Source organism: Cherax quadricarinatus, chromosome 73 (genome assembly GCF_038502225.1).
Source record: "Cherax quadricarinatus isolate ZL_2023a chromosome 73, ASM3850222v1, whole genome shotgun sequence".
Lineage (NCBI taxonomy): Eukaryota > Metazoa > Arthropoda > Malacostraca > Decapoda > Parastacidae > Cherax > Cherax quadricarinatus.
Genome location: NC_091364.1, coordinates 4083886 through 4110840, shown reverse-complemented (window position 1 = coordinate 4110840; position 26955 = coordinate 4083886). Strand labels below are relative to the sequence as shown.

The 26955-nt window shown below is 41.7% G+C and overlaps 2 protein-coding genes across 6 annotated transcripts in view; one reads left to right on the top strand and one right to left on the bottom strand.

Moving 5' to 3' along the window:
* Nucleotides 1-1354: 1354 nt before the first annotated feature.
* Nucleotides 1355-26955, bottom strand: part of LOC128701137 (methylmalonyl-CoA mutase, mitochondrial) — a 54159-nt gene continuing 28558 nt past the window's right edge. For 2 of the 3 annotated variants that reach the window (XM_053794729.2, XM_053794730.2), the window contains exons 15-17: nucleotides 8570-8642; nucleotides 6759-6902; nucleotides 1355-6137 (exon numbers count right to left, since the gene is read on the bottom strand). In XM_053794729.2, the coding sequence (XP_053650704.1) occupies nucleotides 6058-6137; nucleotides 6759-6902; nucleotides 8570-8642 (297 nt within the window). In that variant the 3' untranslated portion in view covers nucleotides 1355-6057. Of the gene's footprint in view, nucleotides 6138-6758; nucleotides 6903-8569; nucleotides 8643-22947; nucleotides 23074-26955 lie in introns of those variants that run through there. The other variant, XM_053794731.2, reaches the window with a different exon arrangement.
* On the top strand, nucleotides 14069-25018 carry LOC128701138 (uncharacterized). Of its 3 annotated transcripts, none has more exons than XM_070100566.1 (3): nucleotides 14069-15241; nucleotides 20081-20336; nucleotides 20746-25018. In XM_070100566.1, exons 2-3 carry the CDS (start codon nucleotides 20083-20085, stop codon nucleotides 22292-22294), a joined length of 1803 nt encoding a protein of 600 aa, XP_069956667.1. In that variant the 5' UTR covers nucleotides 14069-15241; nucleotides 20081-20082; the 3' UTR covers nucleotides 22295-25018. The 3 variants fall into 3 exon arrangements, with proteins under 3 accessions (XP_069956667.1, XP_069956668.1, XP_069956669.1); XM_070100567.1 differs by lacking the exon at nucleotides 14069-15241 and adding an exon at nucleotides 18199-18257; XM_070100568.1 differs by lacking the exon at nucleotides 14069-15241 and adding an exon at nucleotides 18327-19693.

Genomic DNA, 26955 nt, shown 5'->3' with positions numbered 1-26955 from the left:
TGCGGGGGTCCACTGTATACATATATATATATATATATATATATATATATATATATATATATACATATATATATATATATATATATATATATATATATATATATATATATATATACATACATACTACACACACACATACCAACACATCAGCCGTCTCCCATCAAGGCAGGGTGACCCAAAAGGAAACACTTTCACCATCATTCACACAAAATCACTGTCTTTGCAGAGGTACCAAGATACCACAGTTTAGATCTCTCTCCAAACAGCCAATAGCCCAGACCCTTCCTTTAAAGTGTAGACATTGTACTTCTCACCTCCAGGACTCAAATCTGGCTAACCAATTTCCCTTCACAAAGCATTACCCTGCTCACACTCCAACAGCTTGTCAGGACCCAAAAACCATTTGCCTCCATTCACTTCTAACATGCTCACACATGCCTGCTGCCATTTTAGTCTTAAGTTTGCCTGAAATACTCTGCATAACTAGGGGCTTTCAGCATGCACAACTAAATGTCACCCATCTCTGTATAAACATCGTAACATGCTGAAATAAAATATTTTTATTATGCCATTTCTCACTTTGATGGCAGTTTTTCAGAAAAGAGAATGGCATTTTGAACTGTTTAGATAACAGTTTACATTTTCTGTAGGTATTTTATTTTATCCATAGATGTCCGATATCTCCACAAGAATGGGGAACAAGGGGCAATCATTTATTCCAAGAATAATCAGGGTGGCTCCAATTCCTTGGATCAAGTACCCTTCACCTTTTGCGAGTTTTATAGACCAAATTATATTAATTTGCAATAACTTTGTTATATTAAAAAATAAGCACTAAACCCATATGAGTCATGTGCTCCATAACTTTAGAATGCTCCTTTTGAATTGCTTCATCCCAAATAATACAAAACATTTAACCTAAAGGAAGCTTCAGTATACTTATTTAGTATACTGAAATAGTAGGGGTAATGGGAAGCATTCAGGTTTGATACAAGGATCAGCTATTATTATAATCAGCACTAAGCACTATACCCACAAGGGTCATACAGTGCTGCATCCCTAGATCAAGAGCCCTGTATAGTTTTAGGCTGTGTGGGTTCAAATTTGTAAAATTTATAATGATTAAAAAAATTGGAGAATTCAGGTTTCTGTGCAAGAACTGAAGAATATCTTTTTATAGGCTTTAAGCTCTTGCCACTGATGCATGTTGCTAAGAGAAAGGTTTACATTTTATTAGACTGTGTAAGTGCCAGTTTGGCAACAATAATGAATTGAGATATTGGATTCCATGTGATTTCAAGAATAACAGTTCTGATCAGCTTCACGATTTGTATACAAGGAAAGGTAAACAAAGTTTATTCCAAAATATTTTGTTTTATATACACTAAATTCATGAATTACACTACGTATATATAAATATATTATATACAGTAAGCACACAAAATCATATAATGCAGATTTAACCATACAATAAATCTGAGCATTTCATTCGTTAATACATTATCAGGAATAATTTGTATATTTTCAAGTATTTACTTCTGCATATATATACTGTTCCTATATGAACATCCAAGTTAATATTAATGCATATACCAAGCCTATATACATATTAAAGTATGTGAAATGCTATAAGTGCAAGCCGAGATTTATTACTAATATGTTTATTTTTTTTGCTATGTTAAGTTAACTAAGCAATATCATAAATACATTAAATATCTAACCTTTTACATTTAGGGAACCAGCACAGGCTTGTAAACTAATATTATTTGTTTTCAGTAGCTTAAGATTATTTTGGTAAATTGTTTTATCACACTTATCAGCCTGACTGAATTGCCAGATAAATTAGATGAAACTGGTGCACGAGCCAGTCATAAGTGAAACAAATGGGGATCTGAATAAGACATACGCTGTTTATGGCATTTACTGAAAAGACTACCAATCCATACAAATATAAGAAACCAAGCATGAATACAATATATAAATCTTAGTACAGTATATCATAAATTAGTGTGGATGGAATGTCTTCCTGATATACGTATGCCATAAATCACATACTGTCTTATTTACACAGTTATCAATATATTTTACCTTTAATATACAAGTAGGGATCTCAACACTTACAAACAACCAAGTACTATTTCTGTTTCTTGTTTCAGCTGTCCAGTTATCTTTTGTCAAAAAAGCTGCAAGTAGAGTACTGATAATTCTTTATTTTAGCCCGGTTCACTCAAATATCACCTAATTCTAATACATAAACAAGTATCACATTTTAGCTCTAAAATATTCCCAACTCAAAAACTTAAGAGGAAAGCAGTGATAGTATGGACAGAAGGATAGGTCAAAAGGCCGATGTACCTATCAGCATCACGAAATCTTTAATCATACTTGTGTTATAGTGCATGGTGATCTACAACAGCAAATTACTTAAAACCAATCATAACTTAAAAATCTGCTATGAGAATAATCCCTCAGTCAAGCTCCAAACAACACACTCCCACTCAAAAGTCAATATTTTTTGTACTCCCTAGCAATTATTACAACCAAAATTGTAATACCCTGTATAATCCTACAGGTTTAGCTCTCCCCCATGATTATAATAATAATTCTTTTAATATACTATACTGAGCTTTGTTACTTATTTTATTATTACATTTAATAATCATATTTTCAGGCAACTTAATCATGTTAAACTTAAAAAGTAATTGATATTGAAGAAATAACTGTATTTAATGTCAGTGTTGTAAAGTAAACCTTCAGTTTAATGGACTTCAGAAACAAGACAAAATTTGCTTGGTCAACTGATTCTGAAACAACAGACTTCATTAGTTACACAACTGTCAATGTTATGATCACGGCAAAAGAATTTTGTCTTTATCCACCATAGTAGCCATTACTGGCCACTTGCTTCCCCTCTATTAGTACTGTACATTAAATCTATGGATTTACTCTGTTTCAAAACAGAATTTATTCAATTTGAACTTAAATTCATTTTCGCATTAATCACATTCCAATTTCTATTTCTAATCTCTCTTCATTCATATTTGTTTGTTGTACAATATGCAGAGGTCTTTTTCAATTGCATTTGTGAAACACTTGCACTACTGGTATACAGAATAACTTTATAAAAGTCTAATTGTAAAAAACTGGCAAATACAAAAGCACTATCAACATACATTTGGCAATTTCTATCTTGAATTTTTTTTGTCATGGAATGGGAGAGGGGTGGGATTAAATTATGGGGAATTAAATACAAAATGGGAAGTGACAGTTACTTTTTGCTGATGATACTGTGCTTATGGGAGATTCTAAAGAAAAATTGCAAAGGTTAGTGGACGAATTTGGGAATGTGTAAAGGTAGAAAGTTGAAAGTGAACATAGAAAAGAGTAAGGTGATGAGAGTATCAAATGATTTAAAGAAAAATTGGATATCAAATTGGGGAGGAGTAATATGGAAGAAGTGAATGTTTTCAGATACAGTGGACCCCCGGTTTACGATATTTCATTCCAGAAGTATGTTCAGGTGCCAGTGCTGAACGAATTTGTTCCCATACGGAATATTGTGAATTAGATTAGTCCATTTCAGACCCCCAAACATACATGTACAAACGCACTTACATAAATACACTTACATAATTGGTCTCATTGCGAGCTGATCGTAAAGCGGGGGTCCACTGTACTTGGGAGTTGACGTGTCAGCGGATGAATTTATGAAGGATGAGGTTAATCATAGAATTGATGAAGGAAAAAAGGTGAGTGGTGCATTGAGGTATATGTGGAGGCAAAAAATGTTATCGATGGAGGCAAAGAAGGGATTGTATGAAAGTATAGTAGTACCAACACTCTTATATGGGTGTGAAGCTTGGGTTGTAAATGCTGCAGCGAGGAGGCGGTTGGAGGCAGTGGAGATGTCCTGTCTAAGGGCAATGTGTGGTGTAAATATGCAGAAAATTCGGAGTGTGGAAATTAGGAGAAAGCGTGGAGTTAATAAAAGTATTAGTCAGAGGGCTGAAGAGGGTTTGTTGAGGTGGTTTGGTCATTTAGAGATAATGGATCAATGTAGAATGACATGGAGAGCGTATAAATCTGCAGGGGAAGGAAGGCGGGGTAGGGGTCGTCCTCGAAAAGGTTGGAGAGATGGGGTAAAGGAGGTGTTGTGGGCAAAGGGTTTGGACTTCCAGCAAGCATCCGTGAGCGTGTTAGATAGGAGTGAATGGAGACAAATGGTATTTGGGACCTGACGATCTGTTGGAGTGTGAGCAGGGTAATATTTAGTGAAGGGATTCAGGGAAACCGGTTATTTTATATAACCAGACTTGAGTCCTGGAAATGGAAAGTACAATGCCTGCACTCTAAAGGAGGGGTTTGGGATACTGGCAGTTTGGAGAGATATGTTGTGTTTTTATATGTATATACTTCTAAACTGTTGTATTCTGGGCACCTCTGCAAAAACAGTGATTATGTGTGAGTGAGGTGAAAGTGTTGAATGATGAAAGTTTTTTTTCTTTTTGGGGATTTTCTTTATCTTTGGGTCACCCTGCCTCGGTGGGAGATGGCCAACTTGTTGAAAAAAAAAAATGCATCAATAAAAGTATTAGTCAGAGGGCTGACGAGGGGTTGTTGAGGTGGTTTGGTCATTTAGAGAGAATGGATCAAAGTAGAATGACATGGAAAGCATTAAAATCTGTAGGGGAAGAAAGGCGGGGTAGGGGTCGTCCTCGATAAGGTTGGAAAGAAGGGGTAAGGGAGGTTTTGTGGGCGAGGGGCTTGGACTTCCAGCAGGTGTGCATGAGCGTGTTCGATAGGAGTGAATGGAGACGAATGGTATTTGGGACCTGACAATCTGTTGGAGTGTGAGCAGGGTAATATTTAGTAAAGGGATTCAGGGAAACCAGTTATTTTTATATAGCCAGACTTGAGTCCTGGAAATGGGAAGTACAATGCCTGTACTCTAAAGGAGGGGTTTCGGGATATTAGCAGTTTGGAGGGATATGTTGTGTTCTGAGCACCTCTCGAAAAACAGTGATTATGTGTGAGTGAGGTGAAAGTGTTGAATGATGATGAATTTTCTTTTTGGGGATTTTCTTTCTTTTTGGGTCACCCTGCCTCGGTGGGACACACCCAGTGTGTTAAAAAATAATATGCCCATACTATGACACAACCAAATGCAGCATATCATTGATTTACTGACTAATAGGGAAAAGTGGGTGACCAGCAATGGCACATGTAGTATATAGAAATATCATTATTTTACCATAATTATAATAAAAATGGTCAATTCTTTGACTAACTCACTTCATCAGTTGACACAGTGGATTTTGTTCCGTATTTCCAAAATCTGTTAATTGCAAGGTCTTTTATTTGCCAATAAACCTAATTCCTAGGAAACTTGTCCAAAATATCCACACCACATATAATTTGTGCATGGTGATATACTCTGATCAAGTGAAGTTTAGTTATTAAAAATTATTACGTACATCACAGATAAAATAACCAAGATACATGTACATATCTGGACTACTACAATTTACAAGAGATTGCCTGTACAACCTAAATATTCTCAAGTATTCTTTTAAGAAGTGTCTGATGTATCTCTGCACTCCCCTATAATGCAAACAAACTGTTTTAAATTTGACTTCATTAATGTAATACAGAATCACATCACTATTTTATAATCTGTGTATGATGCAAACACGTACAAATAAGAATAGTAAAACCTTGAATTAAGGGACTGTTGGGGGAAGGGGGAAAAGTGGGTGACCAGGTATGGCAGCTGTGGTTTATAGAGATGAAACTGTTTTGCTGTCATAGTAGCAATAACAAACAATTCTTTAACAACAGAATCTATCCATTGTTTCTGAATCAAATGACCCTGAAGAATTTGTCCTGTATTTCAGAGGTCCATTAAATCAAGGTTTACTAGGTATTTGTAAAACCTACTTCAAATACTGGGGAGGATTGGAAATTTGGCTTAATATAATGATATATACTGTACATAATTACAATGCAAGAAATGGAGAAAATGTGTGTATTCATTCTTGATTTTGCTTCTTCACAGGTTTAATTGGCTGCTGCTCGTTTCTGTAGGGAAATGGTGATGAGGTTCAACACATCGAGGGCCGCGACAGGGATGCGTGTTCCTGTGGAAGCCATAATGGGTACTTAAAGGCAAGAAATTTGGCAATAGTTATTATTACATTCACTGAGAAGTGTAAATAACTTTAAAGAACCAACAGGTTAATGAATTAGACACTTGTACAACACTTGTGGAAATGTATTGCCAACCAGTGGCTTCCTCATCTCCTCTGCCTGTGTAATGACATTAATTTACTTCAATATCAGAATGAATCTGAGGGACTGATTATCTTCTGATCTTTAACCATTCTTTGTACTAGACTGAGGAAGCCACTGGCTGGCAAAACATTTCAACAATAAAGATACCCAAGTGTTGTGGAAGTGTCTAATTCATCACTGGGAAGTGTGAGAGCCACAAGGGCCATACAGTGCCTGGGGAATGACAAATAATAAAGTTTGATCCAAGGTAAAGTAAAATAGCTCGAATATCTTAGAGCCTTTCACTGGCACTAGTATAAAACTAAACATTGTAATACAAATTTAAATCTTAAATTCTCAATTTTCACTTAATATTAAAATGTAGTAAAGAGTGGATATATGATAAATTTTACAAAATGAACTTGGTGTAATAGAATATTGGCAGTTTAAGGAGTTCCAGTAGAAAAAAAAAAGTTTCAAAGACACACCTGGACCAAAGATGGCAGCTACACCAGCCTTGCGTAGAAAGTCATAATCCTGTGGAGGAATGACGCCTCCAGCAATGACCAGTATATCAGGTCTCCCGAGGTCAGTCAAGGCTTGCACCAACTCAGGCACCAAAGTACGATGACCTGTGAAGAGAACCATCTCATTCATTATTTTAGTCAGATTACACTAAATGAAATACAATCCCCTCTCACCCCTCATCTCATTTATGGCTATCATGATAATTGAACAAAAAAATGGTAAACCTCCACATACAGGATAATGGTAGTTTTTAATGCAATATAATAATCAATTTAATTCAAAGTGAAATCTACACTGTTGATATCTTTTATATATCCTTTCACCACCGGTAACTTCCTAGTAAAACCTCCCTGATGGCAGGTCCTTTATGTACCCAGTTTGGAGATTATGGTCATCACTGTCATAACCACACTGAGTGGGCTTCAACTCTTTAACAATGACCATGATGTGTAGAGGCTAACTAAACACTGCCCTGTGGGTCTGCTATGCCCAGTAACCATAAACTTGTTTCCACTTACCTACAGTGCTGTATGACCCTTATGGGTTTAACATTTAATAATAATTCCACTTGCCTAGAAGTGAAGCTGCAACCCTCAGGTGGGCAACACACTTCTTTGGCAAGGGAATCAATCAGCTGGTCTTGCACTGCTCTTCACTGTCTAGTGGGGCAATGCATTCTGCTAGCTGCTGCCTAGCATCAGTGTATGGGCACTATTTACCACTTGTTCCTCAGGCATATTAGCAGCTTTCTTTGTACTTAATAATATTTTATAACATGTAAATCACATATTGCATACCTACCATTCAAATAAAAAATTTAATTTTAATTTAATGTACATCTCCCTCTTAGCATTGAGGTCTTTGTATTAGTACATGGGTAAGTTCCCCTAGCTGACCTCAAGGTGAGTGGGAGAATAGAGGAAATAGTTAACTATTTCCTTCTATACTATATTAATATGTGTAATATCACTGTTCCTGAAATATGAAAAGTGCAACACTTAGAAGGTAAGTATTCATCTGATGCAGCTTCAGTTATTATTATAACCACAAAGAAGTGCCAAACCACAAGAGTTATACATTGCTGATGCAGAATTAGTGGATTCAGCTGATAAAACAAACAGATCTCATTTTCTCATATTGCTAAGGCCACCTGCTTGGCAGGTGACCTAGCACATTACACTATAGTATGGTAGGGAAAGAGCCATTGTGCCATTCTTCCCATGGCAGAGAGGGTACATAACAGTTGCAGATCTCTTAGTCACATGGATACTCTACAGAAGGCTACTGATACCTGGAGTATACCTAGAGGGTGTTCCAGGGGTCAAAGCTCCAGTGGCCTGGTCATTGACCAGGCCACTGGAGCTTTGACCCCTGTTACTGCCAGGTGCTGGTCAGGTACTGACTTAGGTGTCTGTCCAGCTCCCCTTGAAGACAGCTAGAGGTCTATTGGTAATTAAAAAATTCCCACATTAGAATATAACTCTGCCCAGGTTTTCCATGGGCCACACCTGTCTCTAGACTTCCTTCAGTTTAAATCTCTCCAAGAATCTGCTGTTTTACTTTACCCCTTGCATAAATGACTCATATAATGTTCATCTATGCAAGGGGAAGAGGCAAATAGTCATAATTAGTAAAAATAATAATAATGCCCTCTCATCCTTAATTGTTTATATATACAGTAATAAACGAACATGATTACCTCCCATGCCCTAGGCTTTGCAAGGCCTTAAAGGTTTAGTGCTCCCCCCATGAATATAAGAGCAACACTTACCTGCAGCAAGGGATGAAGCTCCCACCACATGCACGTCAGCATCCACTGCCTGCTGGGCTACCTCTGCTGCAGTCTGCAAGACATAAACCAAAAAACTTAACTTCCACCTAACAAAAAACCTTGATACATCCCTGAAAGCAATACTTAATTTCCTCATTCTGTAGTAGGATTTTGCAGTAAATGCTCTAGTAGCTTTCAAACTCTCAAGGTGCACATGCATATTTGAGGATTAGAGTATTCAAGCTGTAAATTCCAGCCAAGCTAAGCTCATTCAGAGCAGTGTCTCTTCTATGGATCTGTCTCCTTGATTTTGAGTCTGGCCTTTTTCCCACTTCATCAGATTGTCATGTGAAATTCATTGTTTATATTATCCATGTTGTTCCAGGTTTCTCGTCTTTCTCATGTAAATTATCGCAGCCCCCACAGTGTATGATGTAGTCTCCTACACTGAAATCTGCTGGTGGTGGCAAACATATTAACCAGGTCCCTGGTGGTGATCGAAGAACTGGAGGCTACACTCCACATACAACTGGAGAGTACTGTACACTGGACATGTTACTGGCTACATTCCCACATGGAAAGTCATGTACCTCTTAGTGTGGGGTATCTTAAGCTGCCATATTCATAATTCATTATTAATGAAAGGGGAAGGTATCTTCCTGTGAGCCTATGGGAACTCGAGCCTAGCTTTTCTCAAAGAACTCAAAATAACGAACTCAGTTGACACCACACTGATAAATGGTATAAAGCAAAAGGTGTTTGACTATAAATGAATCCTGATAAGTTGCAGAGGTGTGCTGAGTGCCACTCCATGTCACTTGTGGGAGAAGGATTTCCTAAACGTGACTGCAGTTAAAAGAAGTCAATCAAGAACTCAACTGTGATTTAATTAATAGCTTTTCCTCTAACCTGGATCAGCAACATTGCCATCAATACTGAATGTTCTTAAGCAAAACTGGAAAATAGTTTGAACAGGGTTTATCCCTGCAAGAGATGGAGAGGTCCTGGACTGTGGAATGTCCAGAAGAATCTGCAAGTTCATTGCCCTGGATGACCACAGACCCAGTAAGACACCAGGATGATCAGACAACCAGTAAGACACCTGGATGACCAGGGATCCAGTAAAACACCAGGATGATTAGGGACCCAGACACTAGGATGACCAGGGACCCAGTAAGACACCAGGATTACCAGGGACCCAGAAAGACACCAGGATGACCATCCATGGGTAATTTGATTGAAGATTCCTACTGTGTAAGCGAAACGTTTCAGAATAAAGATACCTAACCATTGGACATATGTCTTATCAACCTGTCGTTACTGTATACCATTTTCATATTCACTCTGTAGGCGGTAGTTGGAGGAACTTCTTCCTTCCTGATGAGTGTGTGTGACTTGGACCTGCCTAGCATGGGCCAGTAAGCCTGATGCAGTACTCCTTATTTATGTGATGTAATAATTTACAAACCTGACAACTTGAAGAATGAGACGCTTGTACAACATTTGGGAATCTTTATTGATGAAAAGTTTCGCCAGCCAGTGGCTTTTTCAGTCCAATACATAGAAGAATAGTGAAAGAGTTTGAAAATGAGGTAATCAGTCCCTCAGCCTAGAGTCGAAATGTTTCCTCAATAAAGATTCCCAAATGTTGCAAAAGTCTCATTCTTCGTTTTTAAGTAGAGTGGTGTGGAAAATACTGTATATATTTTCAGGAAATACGGTAATTTATAGATAAATAGATGGCCATACTGTATTTAATAATATTTATGTCATAGAAAACGGAAAGCCTGCGTCTGCACAGAAGGACAGTCACCATTGTTAATTTGAATTGGATACAACGTTAGTGTAATGGGAAGGAATTTTTGTGCTCTAGAGGTTAAAATTGGGCTGACACCTCTCAAATAGGAGACGAAATTGTTGGATGTGCATTCCTGCATAACTTGAGATATCAGGCGACTGGACAAGACAGCTCCAGGAACCTCAGATAAGTCTGTTATGTTATAACTCTGGCCAGTTATTTTCATGTATAGACAGAGGTTTTCTGAGTATGATACACCTTGATTTCCAGTTAAATTGGTGAGTGTTATGATTAAGATATATTCTCCTTCTGTTACCTGGAGTTTACCTGGAGAGAGTTCCGGGGGTCAACGCCCCCGCGGCCCGGTCTGAGACCAGGCCTCCTGGTGGATCAGAGCCTGATCAACCAGGCTGTTGCTGCTGGCTGCACGCAAACCAACATACGAGCCACAGCCCGGCTGATCCGGAACTGACTTTAGGTGCTTGTCCAGTGCCAGCTTGAAGACTGCCAGGGGTCTGTTGGTAATCCCCCTTATGTGTGCTGGGAGGCAGTTGAACAGTCTCGGGCCCCTGACACTTATTGTATGGTCTCTTAACGTGCTAGTGACACCCCTGCTTTTCATTGGGGGGATGGTGCATCGTCTGCCAAGTCTTTTGCTTTCGTAGTGGGTGATTTTCGTGTGCAAGTTCGGTACTAGTCCCTCTAGGATTTTCCAGGTGTACATAATCATGTATCTCTCCCTCCTGCGTTCCAGGGAATACAGGTTTAGGAACCTCAAGCGCTCCCAATAATTGAGGTGTTTTATCTCCGTTATGCGCGCCGTGAAAGTTCTCTGTACATTTTCTAGTTCGGCAATTTCACCTGCCTTGAAAGGTGCTGTTAGTGTGCAGCAATATTCCAGCCTAGATAGAACAAGTGACCTGAAGAGTGTCATCATGGGCTTGGCCTCCCTAGTTTTGAAGGTTCTCATTATCCATCCTGTCATTTTTCTAGCAGATGCGATTGATACAATGTTATGGTCCTTGAAGGTGAGATCCTCCGACATGATCACTCCCAGGTCTTTGACGTTGGTGTTTCGCTCTATTTTGTGGCCAGAATTTGTTTTGTACTTTGATGAAGATTTAATTTCCTCATGTTTACCATATCTGAGTAATTGAAATTTCTCATCGTTGAACTTCATATTGTTTTCTGCAGCCCACTGAAAGATTTGGTTGATGTCTGCCTGGAGCTTTGCAGTGTCTGCAATGGAAGACACTGTCATGCAGATTCGGGTGTCATCTGCAAAGGAAGACACGGTGCTGTGGCTGACATCCTTGTCTATGTCGGATATAAGGATGAGGAACAAGATGGGAGCGAGTACTGTGCCTTGTGGAACAGAGCTTTTCACCGTAGCTGCCTCGGACTTTACTCTGTTGACGACTACTCTCTGTGTTCTGTTAGTGAGGAAATTATAGATCCATCGACCGACTTTTCCTGTTATTCCTTTAGCATGCATTTTGTGCGCTATTACGCCATGGTCACACTTGTCGAAGGCTTTTGCAAAGTCTGTATATATTACATCTGCATTCTTTTTGTCTTCTAGTGCATTTAGGACCTTGTCGTAGTGGTCCAATAGTTGAGACAGACAGGAGCGACCTGTTCTAAACCCATGTTGCCCTGGGTTGTGTAACTGATGGGTTTCTAGATGCGTGGTGATCTTGCTTCTTAGGACCCTTTCAAAGATTTTTATGATATGGGATGTTAGTGCTATTGGTCTGTAGTTCTTTGCTGTTGCTTTACTGCCCCCTTTGTGGAGTGGGGCTATGTCTGTTGTTTTTAGTAACTGTGGGACGACCCCCGTGTCCATGCTCCCTCTCCATAGGATGGAAAAGGCTCGTGATAGGGGCTTCTTGCAGTTCTTGATGAACACAGAGTTCCATGAGTCTGGCCCTGGGGCAGAGTGCATGGGCATGTCATTTATCGCCTGTTCGAAGTCATTTGGCGTCAGGATAACATCGGATAGGCTTGTGTTAATCAAATTTTGTGGCTCTCTCATAAAAAAAATTCATTTTGATCTTCGACTCTCAGTCTGGTTAGCGGCTTGCTAAAAACTGAGTCATATTGGGACTTGAGTAGCTCACTCATTTCCTTGTTGTCATCTGTGTAGGACCCATCTTGTTTAAGTAGGGGCCCAATACTGGACGTTGTTCTCGATTTTGATTTGGCATAGGAGAAGAAATACTTTGGGTTTCTTTCGATTTCATTTATGGCTTTTAGTTCTTCCCGCGATTCCTGACTCCTAAAGGATTCTTTTAGCTTAAGTTCGATGCTTGCTATTTCTCTGACCAGTGTCTCCCTACGCATTTCAGATATATTGACCTCTTTTAGCCGCTCTGTTATTCTTTTCCGTCGCCTGTAAAGGGAGCGCCTGTCTCTTTCTGTTTTACATCTACTCCTCCTTTTTCTTAGAGGAATAAGCCTTGTGCATACATCGAGTGCTACCGAGTTAATCTGTTCTAGGCATAAGTTGGGGTCTGTGTTGCTTAGTATATCTTCCCAGCTTATATCGGTTAGGACTTGGTTTACTTGGTCCCACTTTATGTTTTTGTTATTGAAGTTGAATTTGGTGAATGCTCCCTCGTGACTAATCTCCTTATGTCGGTCTGGGGCTCCGCGCATACATGACTGAACCTCAATTATGTTGTGATCTGAGTATATTGTTTTTGATATGGTGATATTTCTTATCAGATCATCATTGTTAGTGAAGATGAGGTCTAGTGTATTCTCCAGTCTAGTAGGCTCTATTATTTGCTGGTTTAAATTGAATTTTGTGCAGAGATTTAAAAGCTCGCGTGAGTGTGAGTTTTCATCAGAGCTGCCTCCTGGTGTTATTACTGCAACAATATTATTTGCTATATTCCTCCATTTTAGGTGCCTTATATATAATAATTTTTTAATTTAATATACAGTCCACAAATTTATATATTTATCAGCATTCCTGGTGACGTATATTTCATTTATGATTAATAAGTCCAGAGCAACTTGTGGATATGACAGTGGTAGGTATCCAAGGAGGACATTTTTTGCGACCTAGGTGTCCCAAATTCCTACTTGTCTAACTGATAAATAATAATTATCTGTGTTCATTTACTGTTATGTATATAATGATACATTCAGCTAAATGCAATTTTCCACAAGTGGATACGCAGAATTTACTTCCGACGACGTCAGCATCCTGACACTACATCTGTCCTCGCTGACAGTCCCACCTTCGACGCAGGAGATAAATGGTAAAAAAAAATACCAACACGATGAAAAAACAGACAAAAATGTTGTATAATACGATCCTTTACTGACGTTTCGCCCACATAGTGAACTTTATCAAGTCACCAACAGATCTAACTGGGCAAAGATTACATGACTATATATAAGGTGGAGTCAGGTGGAGAATGTTGTCGAATTATAACTAAGCGATAAACCCACAAGGGTCATACAGCACTGCAGGATATGGCTTCCTAGAGTTTAATATGCTTGATGAGAGACTAGCGAGGGTGGAGAGTACAACAGTGGAAGTTGTACATGAATGATATACAATAATGACAAGATGAAAATTAGACACATGGGCAACATCTGGGTATCTTTATTGTAGACGTTTCGCCCTCCAGTGGCTTTATCAATACAAACTCAAGGACATTACTGGAAGACAGTAGAACTATATACAAAAGATGAGGTAATCATCCCTCAGTCTAGGCTGTCTTCCAATTATGTCCTTGAATTTGTAATGGTTGGCGAAACGTCTACAATAAAGATACCCAGATGTTGCACATGTGAGAGGAGGATTTAGTAGGGGCGGTGTAAGGTGCTCGAGGAAGTACAGAATGTTGGCAAAACGTAGCCTTTATTGGCAATATACTGCATTTGTGCCCATTTTTCCACCTTTGACGCAGACTCCCTGTTCGACTTTTTGACACCAACTGCCTTATTACTGCGATTTTAATTATATTTTCTCATTGGCACTCCTACAACCTCTAGCCCCTAGCACACTCCTCACTGGTCTCTGATCCTCGCATATTTCTTATTTAACACACACCACCCAGCAGCGCTGTATGACCCTTGTGGGTTTAGGGCTTAGCTCTGATTACAATAATAATAATAGTGAATATTTGTGAAGTGAGCGTCTTGGCTCGGGGGTGAACTTAACACAGCCACCATACTGTAATCAAGACCAATAACACAATAGAAACTAACAATATTCCGTTTACCTAGGCTCTAGTTATAAAGGATTTTATGCCTATAAGACGAGCATGTTAGGCTTAATTAAAAAGTGTAAAATTAATTTTATTTTGCGTATTATAGGTGTAAACGCGAACTTAACATCGGGCTAAATTCTTGTTAGAAAATCAGCATTACCAAAGACATCATCTTGGCCAGACGTCTTAAAATCTGACCTTAACCGACATACAATCGGCTAGTACTACTATTCCTGAGTGTAGAATATCTACCTGCATCTTGGGTAGACAGGTAGAAGGTACGTGAAGCGTGTGGTAGTGTGAGGAGTTTAAAAGAGGAATTGGTAGTGGTGATGGGTGAGGACCAATGGCGGCGGCGTAGTGATGTCATGCCAACCTTGTCACATCCCGACCCTCGGCCCCCCACACCTTAACTAACACCTTACCCACCCTAACTCACCCCTCTCTCCTCCCTCACCTTACTGCACATACTCATACGCCGCCATGGAGGCAAGCGTGAGAGAGGGAAGGAACAGCAGGGACAGGAAGGAGCTGACGGGGTTGGCAGCGCTGGAGGGCCACGGGAGAATAAACTCAGGAGACACAACACTACCTCCATGTAACTCACCTGGAGGGCTGCCTGCTGCTGCCCTCACTCATGTACTGGTGAGTACACTACCTCCATGTAACTCACCTGGAGGGCTGCCTGCTGCTGCCCTCACTCATGTACTGGTGAGTACACTACCTCCATGTAACTCACCTGGAGGGCTGCCTGCTGCTGCCCTCACTCATGTACTGGTGAGTACACTACCTCCATGTAACTCACCTGGAGGGCTGCTGCTGCCCTCACTCATGTACTGGTGAGTACACTACTTCCATGTAACTCACCTGGAGGGCTGCTGCTGCCCTCACTCATGTACTGGTGAGTACACTGCCTCCATGTAACTCACCTGGAGGGCTGCCTGCTGCTGCCCTCACTCATGTACTGGTAAGTACACTGCCTCCATGTAACTCACCTGGAGGGCTGCTGCTGCTGCCCTCACTCATGTACTGGTGAGTACACTACTTCCATGTAACTCACCTGGAGGGCTGCTGCTGCCCTCACTCATGTACTGGTGAGTACACTACTTCCATGTAACTCACCTGGAGGGCTGCCTGCTGCTGCCCTCACTCATGTAGTGGTGAGTACAATACCTCCATGTAACTCACCTGGAGGGCTGCTGCTGCCCTCACTCATGTACTGGTGAGTACACTGCCTCCATGTAACTCACCTGGAGGGCTGCCTGCTGCCCTCACTCATGTACTGGTGAGTACACTACCTCCATGTAACTCACCTGGAGGGCTGCCTGCTGCTGCCCTCACTCATGTAGTGGTGAGTACACTACCTCCATGTAACTCACCTGGAGGGCTGCTGCTGCCCTCACTCGTACTGGTGAGTACACTACCTCCATGTAACTCACCTGGAGGGCTGTCTGCTGCTGCCCTCACTCGTACTGGTGAGTACACTACCTCCATGTAACTCACCTGGAGGGCTGCCTGCTGCTGCCCTCACTCATGTAGTGGTGAGTACACTACCTCCATGTAACTCACCTGGAGGGCTGCTGCTGCCCTCACTCATGTACTGGTGAGTACACTACCTCCATGTAACTCACCTGGAGGGCTGCCTGCTGCTGGCCTCACTCGTGTACTGGTGAGTACACTACCTCCATGTAACTCACCTGGAGGGCTGCTGCTGCTGCCCTCACTCATGTACTGGTGAGTACACTACCTCCATGTAACTCACCTGGAGGGCTGCCTGCTGCTGCCCTCACTCATGTACTGGTGAGTACACTACCTCCATGTAACTCACCTGGAGGGCTGCTGCCCTCACTCATGTACTGGTGAGTACACTACCTCCATGTAACTCACCTGGAGGGCTGCTGCTGCCCTCACTCATGTACTGGTGAGTACACTACCTCCATGTAACTCACCTGGAGGGCTGCCTGCTGCTGCCCTCACTCATGTACTGGTGAGTACACTGCCTCCATGTAACTCACCTGGAGGGCTGCCTGCTGCTGCCCTCACTCATGTACTGGTGAGTACACTACCTCCATGTAACTCACCTGGAGGGCTGCTGCCCTCACTCATGTACTGGTGAGTACACTACCTCCATGTAACTCACCTGGAGGGCTGCTGCTGCCCTCACTCATGCACTGGTGAGTACACTACCTCCATGTAACTCACCTGGAGGGCTGCCTGCTGCTGCCCTCACTCGTGTACTGGTGAGTACACTGCCTCCATGTAACTCACCTGGAGGGCTGCTGCTGCCCTCACTCATGTACTGGTGAGTACACTACCTCCATGTAACTCACCTGGAGGGCTGCCTGCTGCTGCCCTCACTCATGTACTGGTGAGTACACTACCTCCATGTAACTCACCTGGAGGGTTGCCTGCTGCTGCCCTCACTCATGTACTGGTGAGTACACTACCTCCATGTAACTCACCTGGAGGGCTGCCTGCTGCTGCCCTCACTCATGTACTGGTGAGTACACTACCTCCATGTAACTCACCTGGAGGGCTGCTGCTGCCCTCACTCGTGTACTGGTGAGTACACTGCCTCCATGTAACTCACCTGGAGGGCTGCTGCTGCCCTCACTCATGTACTGGTGAGTACACTACCTCCATGTAACTCAGCTGGAGGGCTGCCTGCTGCTGCCGTCACTCATGTACTGGTGAGTACACTACCTCCATGTAACTCACCTGGAGGGCTGCCTGCTGCTGCCCTCACTCATGTAGTGGTGAGTACACTACCTCCATGTAACTCACCTGGAGGGCTGCTGCTGCCCTCACTCATGTACTGGTGAGTACACTACCTCCATGTAGCTCACCTGGAGGGCTGCCTGCTGCTGCCCTCACTCGTGTACTGGTGAGTACACTGCCTCCATGTAACTCACCTGGAGGGCTGCTGCTGCCCTCACTCATGTACTGGTGAGTACACTACCTCCATGTAGCTCACCTGGAGGGCTGCCTGCTGCTGCCCTCACTCGTGTACTGGTGAGTACACTACCTCCATGTAACTCACCTGGAGGGCTGCCTGCTGCTGCCCTCACTCATGTACTGGTGAGTACACTACCTCCATGTAACTCACCTGGAGGGCTGCCTGCTGCTGCCCTCACTCATGTACTGATGAGTACACTACCTCCATGTAACTCACCTGGAGGGCTGCCTGCTGCTGCCCTCACTCATGTACTGGTGAGTACACTACCTCCATGTAACTCACCTGGAGGGCTGCCTGCTGCTGCCCTCACTCATGTACTGGTGAGTACACTACCTCCATGTAACTCACCTGGAGGGCTGCCTGCTGCTGCCCTCACTCATGTACTGGTGAGTACACTACCTCCATGTAACTCACCTGGAGGGCTGCCTGCTGCTGCCCTCATGTACTGGTGAGTACACTACCTCCATGTAACTCACCTGGAGGGCTGCTGGCCTCACTCGTGTACTGGTGAGTACACTGCCTCCATGTAACTCACCTGGAGGGCTGCCTGCTGCTGCCCTCACTCATGTACTGGTGAGTACACTGCCTCCATGTAACTCACCTGGAGGGCTGCCTGCTGCTGCCCTCACTCATGTACTGGTGAGTGCACTACCTCCATGTAACTCACCTGGAGGGCTGCCTGCTGCTGCCCTCACTCATGTACTGGTGAGTACACTACCTCCATGTAACTCACCTGGAGGGCTGCCTGCTGCTGCCCTCACTCGTGTACTGGTGAGTACACTGCCTCCATGTAACTCACCTGGAGGGCTGCCTGCTGCTGCCCTCACTCGTGTACTGGTGAGTACACTACTTCGGCAGCATCCCCCCAATGAAAAGCAGGGGCGCCACTAGCATGATAAGAGAGAACACAATGTCAGGGGCCCAGAACTGTTCAACTGCCTCCCAGCATACATAAGGGGGATTACCAACAGACCCCTGGCTGTTTTCAAGAAGGCTCTGGACAGGCACCCAAAGTCAGTACTTGATCAGCCATGCTGTGGTTCCTACATCAATTTGTGTGTAGCCAACAGTAACAGCCTGGTTGATCAGGCCCTGATCCACCCTGTGGCCTTGTCACAGACCGGGCCACAGGGGCATTAACCCCCGAAACAACTCTCCAGGTATACTCCAGTACGTTACACCAGTCCACCTCTCAAGGAAGGTTCCTTGACGCTGGTGAGGGGCTCTTGATCTAGGGAATTGGGTCTGTGCTCCAGTTCCCTGAATTAAGCCTGAATACTTTCCACATCCCCCCACAGGCACTGTATAATCCTACAGGTTTAGAGCTCCCCCCTTGATTATAAAAATGCAATTATTTACTACAAGTACATGTACAAGGTATACAGGCCTAGCTGACATCAATGACATACAACTATATAGAAAGCTGCTTGTTATGCAGGTCAGTTTTGTCCCAGGATGCAACCCACACCAGTCCACTAACACCCAGGTACCTATTTTACTGATTGGTGAACATAAACAACCAGTGTAAGGAACACATCCAATATTTCCACCCTTACCGGGAATTGAACCCGGATCCTCACCGTATGAAGCGAGAGCTTTTGCCACCAGGCTACGGGGCACTGTAAATAATACACCAGTCCACTAACACCCTTGTACCTAACTCGCTAGGTAAACAGTAACAGCAGGTATAAGGAAATGCACCCAATGTTTCCACCTGGTTGGGGATTGAACCACAGACACTCAGTGTGTGAGGTGAGAGCGTTGCCTACCAGGGCCCAATAAACATCCTGAAGGATCCCACTGTAAATGAGCCACACTGCTTAGCTTTCTTGTGGCATCCTAGGCTACTAACTCTTCCTAGAGTATACCTGGGGTATACTGGTGGGCCTGATCAACCAGGCTATTACTGCTGACTGTACACAAGCCAATGTATGAACTCTATGTCTTGCCATGCTCCGGATATGAACCCAAGCATTTTCAGTTTTGAGATGGAATGCTCTACTACTGAGCTGACAGTCATCTAAATAATTTTATTTCAGCATGATAGTGTTTGTAACAACCTGGTTGATCAGGCCCTGATCCACCATGAGACCTGGTCACGGACCGGGCCACAGGGGCATTGACCCCGGAACCCCCTCCAGGTATTTGTACAGAGATGTGTAGCATTTATTTGTACATGCAGAAAACCCAGTTATGTAGAGCATTTCAGGCAAGCTTAAGGCTAACTTAAGATTACAATGTAATTAACAGTTTAGACTGAATTTTTCGTACTTAATATACTTTGTGTGTTTGCCTGATAAAGTTGTTGTATTTTAGAAGCATAATCAAACATCAAAAAGTTTAATGATAGTTTCTAAAATAATTGAATGTTTCTTGATTAGTTTTACCGGTTTTAAAAAAAATCTTTCACGTTTCACAAACAGTTTCATTTATGTTCTTAAAATAGCTTTTTTTAATAAAGATTGTATGTTAGCTGCATATATAAAGAAATGATTTAATTACATACCACAATTTCCATGGATCCACAGCAATGGATGAACAAGAATTTGACGAGATACTGACCTATCTCTCAAAGAGCAAATACCCAGAGAACATCAAGAGCAAAGACAGCCGCAGCAACTGGCGAAAGAAGTGTCGACCATTTACGTACTGTAAGGACCAGCTCTATTACAACCATAAGAAGTATGGGGCGCTTGAAGCAGTACGGGGCGTCAAGGATAAAAGAAAAATAATTGAATCTAGCCACTTACAGCCAGACGGGCGGCATCATGGAATCAACAGGACGTGAGTTTTTTTTTTTTTTTTTTTTTTTTTTTTTGCTTTTAAAAAAAAGTGCTAAACCCACAGCATTAAGTTTCAAATAGACTAATTGGCTCCAAACAGGCAAACGTGCTTACTGAGGAAAATTTTCATAATGTATGGGACAGTAATTAAAACATAAAAGTTAATATCCTGCACTATATTATTACTTAAAATGATCCTCCAGTTTAAAAATCGTGTCATGTTGGATAAAATTACTGCAATAGCACATACACCTGTTTAATGAGCTATTGTAGCAATATGGTCAGCTTGTAATGCAAAATGCTTCACATTAGAAATTGCAGTTCAGTGTCCAATATAATAGGAAATATTTCTTTCTTTTATTCAATGATACATTTAATACATATTTTTCCATATTTGTATATCTTTGCAGACTTAAAAAAATCAGCACCAACTACTACTGGAAGACAATAGCAAAAGATGTTCATTATTATGTCAAGATAGAATGTCAAACCTGTACTGAACAAGGTAATCAGCAAAATAATTCGTTGCGACATGCCAGCACAGCTCAAGCAGAATCTGATGGAGGACTCTATCTAAAGTCAACGGAGAAAATTGTAGATAAGGCCATTGAGCAGATAGGACTAGATGTAATTGGTAATATTTTAGAACCCAGTGTTCCGTCTCCCCAGGAACCTGTATGTAGTGTATTTAAATGTGAAACTGCTGTACCACAGCAAACTATGCAACAGCCATTAGTGCTCAGAGATCACATTATGGCACACTGTGGTCTTGATGTTATTGGACCACTGAGTGAAACACACAAGGGAAAAAGATATATTGTCATATTGACAGACTGTGTGACAAAGTGGGTAGAAGCACTGGCAGTATCTGAATTTACAACAGACACTGTTGGAAATTTCCTAGCTGAAACTATATGCCGTCACGGGTCCATTGAAGAAATAATGACGAAACACAATCATGATGAATTTTGTGCTAGGTTAACAGAAAAAATGTGTTCAACAATGGGCATTACTATACGAATATCTGCTCTACTTCCTTCTCAATCAAACGGGTATCCTGAACACTACTGTTATAATTCTCTCTTGTGTGGTGCCTTGATCAAATACAGCAATCAAAATCAGTATTACTGGGATATTTACTTACATCATGTAATTTTAGCATATAGAACATTTCATCAAAAAAATACTCCTGGCTCCCCATTTAAACTTTTATATGATAGACCAACTCGTCTTCCAGTGTTAGACACGCCTCAGTCAGCCAGTGATAATTATTCAGATGAACAGGATGCTCTCATAGACCATATGATCAATTACATTAAGGTATTGTCCTGTCCCACTCATCAACAGCCTCTTGGTATACATAACCAACACAGTGACAGGTTGACTCCACCTTACCTTACGCCTAATAACATATCTACACCCATACCATCGTCTACATCAAATGCAACCGCTCACCAGCCACATCAGTCAACACAGGCTTTAAGCTCTTTTACGCATGCAGTTCAAGTTAATAATCAAATAAACACTAATCTTCCCCTAACAACTCTAGGGACATGCCTTCAACCATCACACAGTAATGCAACAGTCCACACTATTCAAAGTAATAGTATGACAGCCCAAGCTATCTCAGCCAATACCATGGCAACACATACAATTTCAGGAAATAGCGTAAGTACGCATAACATTCAAGGTAACTTAACAGCTCATACCATCTCAGCAAACAGTGGAGCTTCACATAGCATTCCCAGCAACAGTCATATCATATCAACTCCAGCAGTCACCCAAGTTGCCAGTCATGTCATAACTCCACATGTGACCGTTGCTCAGTCCACAGCCGTCCAAACTCCCACAAATATGACCACTCAGACCACTAGTGATGCTCACTCAGGACACATGGTCATGATACACACAGACGGGAAGGCTTATACAGAATCATTCTATGTGATTTGTCCACAGTGATTTAACACTTTGACCTCAGGGAGAATAATAGTGAGGTTTCATAAAATATACAGATATGCAATTAGATTTCTTATATCTCTTCTCCATTTCCTGTATTTATTTTATTATTTACTCTATATTACTGTAGGAGTGTATAATATTCTTCATCTTTGCAGAAATTTCTCAATCCAGTTATAATCATCACCCTGTATAAAATACTGCCTACCTCCAAAAAACAGTCAGGTGAAAATAAAACTTATCCCTTTCTACATTATTTTGATGTCTTGGCACAAGTTTTATATTTACATATTACAAGATATTTGGGCTCCCATTCTCAAGTGAAGAAAAGGGGGGAATGGGGTGAATGGTGTTCACTAGACAACTTTATTTCACTATTTTTTAAATGAAATTACAGCATATCTGTACCCTGTACATCAATTGTATTTGTTTTTAACTAGTTAGCCTAATGTCTCCTTACACTGCTTAAAAAGGATCCACAAAGTCTGGTCTTGGTACATTTTTCTGCAACACTTCAATATATGTACAGCTGAACAGCATCTCTCTCTCTCTCATGCAGGTACTCCCTCACAGTATCCCTCTCACACAAGTAATTTTACAGCATCTCTTGTATAGGTATTGTCTCAGTGCATCCCTTTCACCCAGGTATTTCCTCAGGACACTCCTCTTGAATATGTACTCCCTCAGGACAGCCATCATATTCCACAGTGTTATATGGCTCTCATTCAATCTGCCATTTCCATTCATTCATTCCGCTTGACTATGCCAGCTTCATGTCAGTTCTATAATTAATTATTTTTATCATTATTATTAATACTGTTATCTTTTTAACATTGCATTTTCTCATTGAGGTAGAGTGACCTCCTAAAAAAGGGGGGGAAAGTCATTCACTGCTGATATTTCAGTTCAGGTGACCCTCTAAACTGTAACAACCTCACCCGTCCTACAGTGTGTGGGAACTGCACTTCCCACCTCTGTGACTCAAGTCTGGCTAACCAGTTTCCCTGAATCCCTTCATGTTTCTTTGCTGGCACTTCAATAGCATGTCTAGCCATAAAAATTATCTGTCTCCACTTCAATCTTGATTCCCTCCTTCCAGCCCTTATTGAGTTGTTCCCTAACCTTCCACCCCAGATTTATAAACCCTCTCAGTCACCCTATTCTGCCCCATCTTTTTTTTCAATACCTAAACCACCTCAACAACCCTTCCTCAGTCTCTGAATTATACTTGTGATAACTCCACACTATCTTCTAATCTCCAAACTCCTAATTGCCTGCATAATACTCACCACACAAAAAAATTGCTAATGCATCTCCACTGCCTCCAGTCTCCGCCTCACCGCAAAGTTTAAAACCCATGCCTCACACGCATACAACAGTGTCGGTACCACTATACTCTGATATATTCCCCATTTTTGCCTCCATCAACTTTCTTCTTTCCATAGATACTTCAACACCACCAATCTTCTTCTCTTGTCTACTCTGTGATTCATTTTGTCTTTCAAAGCTGCATTTGTCGACATGTCCACTCTAAAATGTCCAAATACATTCACTTCCTCCATATTCCCTCCAATCTGATTTTCATTTTCTAGACATTTTGTTACTCCCATCACCTTGCTATTTTCTATGTTCACTTAATTTCCTTCTTTTACATACCCTTCAAAATTCCTCCACCAATCTTTGCAAAGTTCTTCAGAATCTCCCAAAAGGTGTCATCAGCAAAGAGCAACTGTGACAATTCCCACTTTCATTATCTTAATCCCATACCTCTTCTCAAAACCCTAAGATTCACTGTTTTTATAACCTTATTTATAAGTATGTTAACCAACCATGGTATTATATTAACAATACATGGCAAACTCTTATGGATCATACAGTGAAGAGGTGGGTAAAGTTGAATGGGCTGGGGATAGCAAAGTTGAGGGTTAGTAAAGGTGTAAAATCAACATCATGGTTAATGCTATAGATTAGTATCTTTTAAAGTCATAGAGGGAGTTTGCATTAAGCAAGTCTCTTGGTGAATGGGAAGGATTGGATTTGAGAATGACCTGACAAATCTGGGATAGTAGGCCTGCAAAAGTGTTTCTCTTAAATCATTCATAAACCTAATTTTCCACAAGAGTGTATCACTAATCCATTAATATTAAATACTCACTTCAACAACAAATATTCACTTCCTACCTCAACTTGACCTCAAGTCAACATCTCTTCAGCTTCTACCTCATGCCTAATCCCTCTAGATAAACCCTTTACTTCTAACAAACTCCTCAGATCGGATTCTTTTAACTTAATCTTGTGTATGCATCTGCATCAACTGTCATAAGCTTTCTCTAATTTACATGAAGATTATGAAAAATATGTAAATACAATTCAAAATAGGTAGACCACATGTCAACAGATTTGTATATTTATACTTTTACATATAGTTAATTTGATTCTTATCTTATTTCAAGTAGAAATATAGGGTGGGAATAAACTGTTTTAATTTCTATTTCTAGATAAGCATTTTAGAGAGTTCTGCAGAGCTCACTGTAAAATACATTAATGTACATAGTAAAGTTAAATAGGCTTAAAGGTTCTCATTTATATAATGAAGTTAAAATTATGCAATTATTTTGTAGGTAACCTAAGGCAAAGTTATTTCTACGAAAGAAAATTTGTATTATGTGATATTTGCTTGTGATAAATGGTGGCAAGCTAGCCAAAAATATACATTCTTTACAAGTGGCATTTCTTTAAATTATCCTTAAAACAGTATAAAAAAAAAAAGCAGTGCAAAAAAGCTAATGAATATTATCATTAATTTCATGGGGGAGCGATAAACCTGCAAGGGCAAACAGTACCTAACGAATGGGAGGTCATGAGGGAAGGTGGATCCAAGCTTCCTGGACCAACAGCCTTTCACTGGTATCAAGATACACCCTTAAAGAAAGAACAGTGTAGATTTGCATAAGGATTTATACAGCATCTGATGGAAGAGAAAAAATGAACTATCCAAATGCAAGTTTTTAAACACTCCGGCTGTCTCCCACCAGGGAAGGTGATGCAAAAAAAAAGGAAAAGAAAAAGACATTCACTGTCGAAGAATGAGACACTTGTGCAACATTTGGGAATCTTGACTAAGGAAACATTTTGCGAGCCAGTGTATTAAGATCCCAAGATGTTGCAGTGTCTCACAGGTGTGATGAAAATGGTTTTGAAAACCGACAAGTTGAAGAATGGCTGGTGAAACGTTTTCTCAGTAAAGATTCCAAATGTTGCACAAGTATCTAATTCTTCAACTTATCGGCTTTCAAAACCATCTTCATCACATTCACTGTCATTTAGTAACTGTCTTGTCAAAAGGATGCAAGCACCACAGTTCAGATGGCTCAAAGCTACAACTTCCTCACCCCTCCTTCCGAGTGCAAGATTAAGTAAGTACAGTGATATTACATTACTGGAGTGAGATTTACTCCTTAATGCTAGTGAGGGGCTCTTGATTTAAGGCCTCTTCAAGGGGGGCTCCTTGGCGTGGTGAAGAGGCTCTTGGTCTGAGGAATTAGACCTGTCGGTCTTCTTCCTCAGACCGAACCTAATTACCCCCCATTCTCCCCTCCCCTATCCCATCCTCCCCTTTTTCCATTCCTCCTCCTCCTCCCCACCCCTCCCTTTTGCCCTTCCTCTTTTTGGCCTTTGGGATTTCTCCCACAGGCGCGCTAGTTCCTAGGTAGGGGAAAGGACACCGGGGTCCATCCCATTCCGTTGAGGTTCTTGGCGGTGGCGTAGTTTGCCGTGGAATCTGGATCGCCTGGGGATGTCCTGATCCCTCTCCGGTATCCCGGAGTAGCTTTGGGTGTCTTTCGGGTGACGGGTGTATCTCTGGAAGCCACCTTTCGGATTCCGGGGGTGGTGGCCGAAGGAGGTATGCTTTGTGGCAGATATCCGGCCGCCCTCTCTTTTGTCCACCGAGGTAGCTCGGCAGATGTGAGGTTGCTATCCCGGATTGCTGGTTTACTGGCATGAAGGGTAGGGTATGGCACAGGTTCCATGCTGCATCTGCGCTACTAGCGGTCCTGAGGTCCTCTTGGGCACGGAGGGAGATTTCCGGCCCTTTCATTCCTCCTGGGAACTATTCCTCCCCGCTCCCCCCTTTTTTTATTCTTTTTTTTATTTTTATTTTCTTTTCTTCTTTCTTTTTTTTTCTTAAAAACAAAAAGCAAAGGAGTAACCTAACCATGGAGAACCCAATCCATGAACCCACTACTCCCGGGCCCCTTCTTCATACCGCACCCCATTCTGACCCTGCCTTGTGTTTAGACCACTCTTCGGACACTCCTGATGCCCCTGTACCTCTTACTGGTGCTGTTTCCTCACCTGCTTCAGGTACCGGGGCTTCGACTGACTCCTTCGATTTGTCTGAACTCAGCTCTCCTTTGACTATGCTTCCGGCTTCTCCCTCTACAGTACGGCAATTTTCGAATCGCCCGCCCATTTCACGCCGGACCAACTCTGGTCCTACTCCTAAACGCCAACGTCAATCTCCTGATGATGCTCCTTCGTTACCTTCCCATTCTACTCGGAAAAGACCGACACGTCTAGCACTCCCTCTCCACGCTCAGTTTCGGACCACACAATGGACTAAATTCTTTACTTTAAGACCAACTTCTTCTTCTGCCTACCTT

Bases quoted from the DNA above. Each gene is read 5' to 3' on its own strand.
- LOC128701138 (XM_070100566.1), top strand. From the start codon at position 20,083: ATGGATGAACAAGAATTTGACGAGATACTGACCTATCTCTCAAAGAGC. The intron at 20,337-20,745 runs GTGAGTTTTTTT...ATATCTTTGCAG, and splicing joins CATCATGGAATCAACAGGAC to ACTTAAAAAAATCAGCACCA.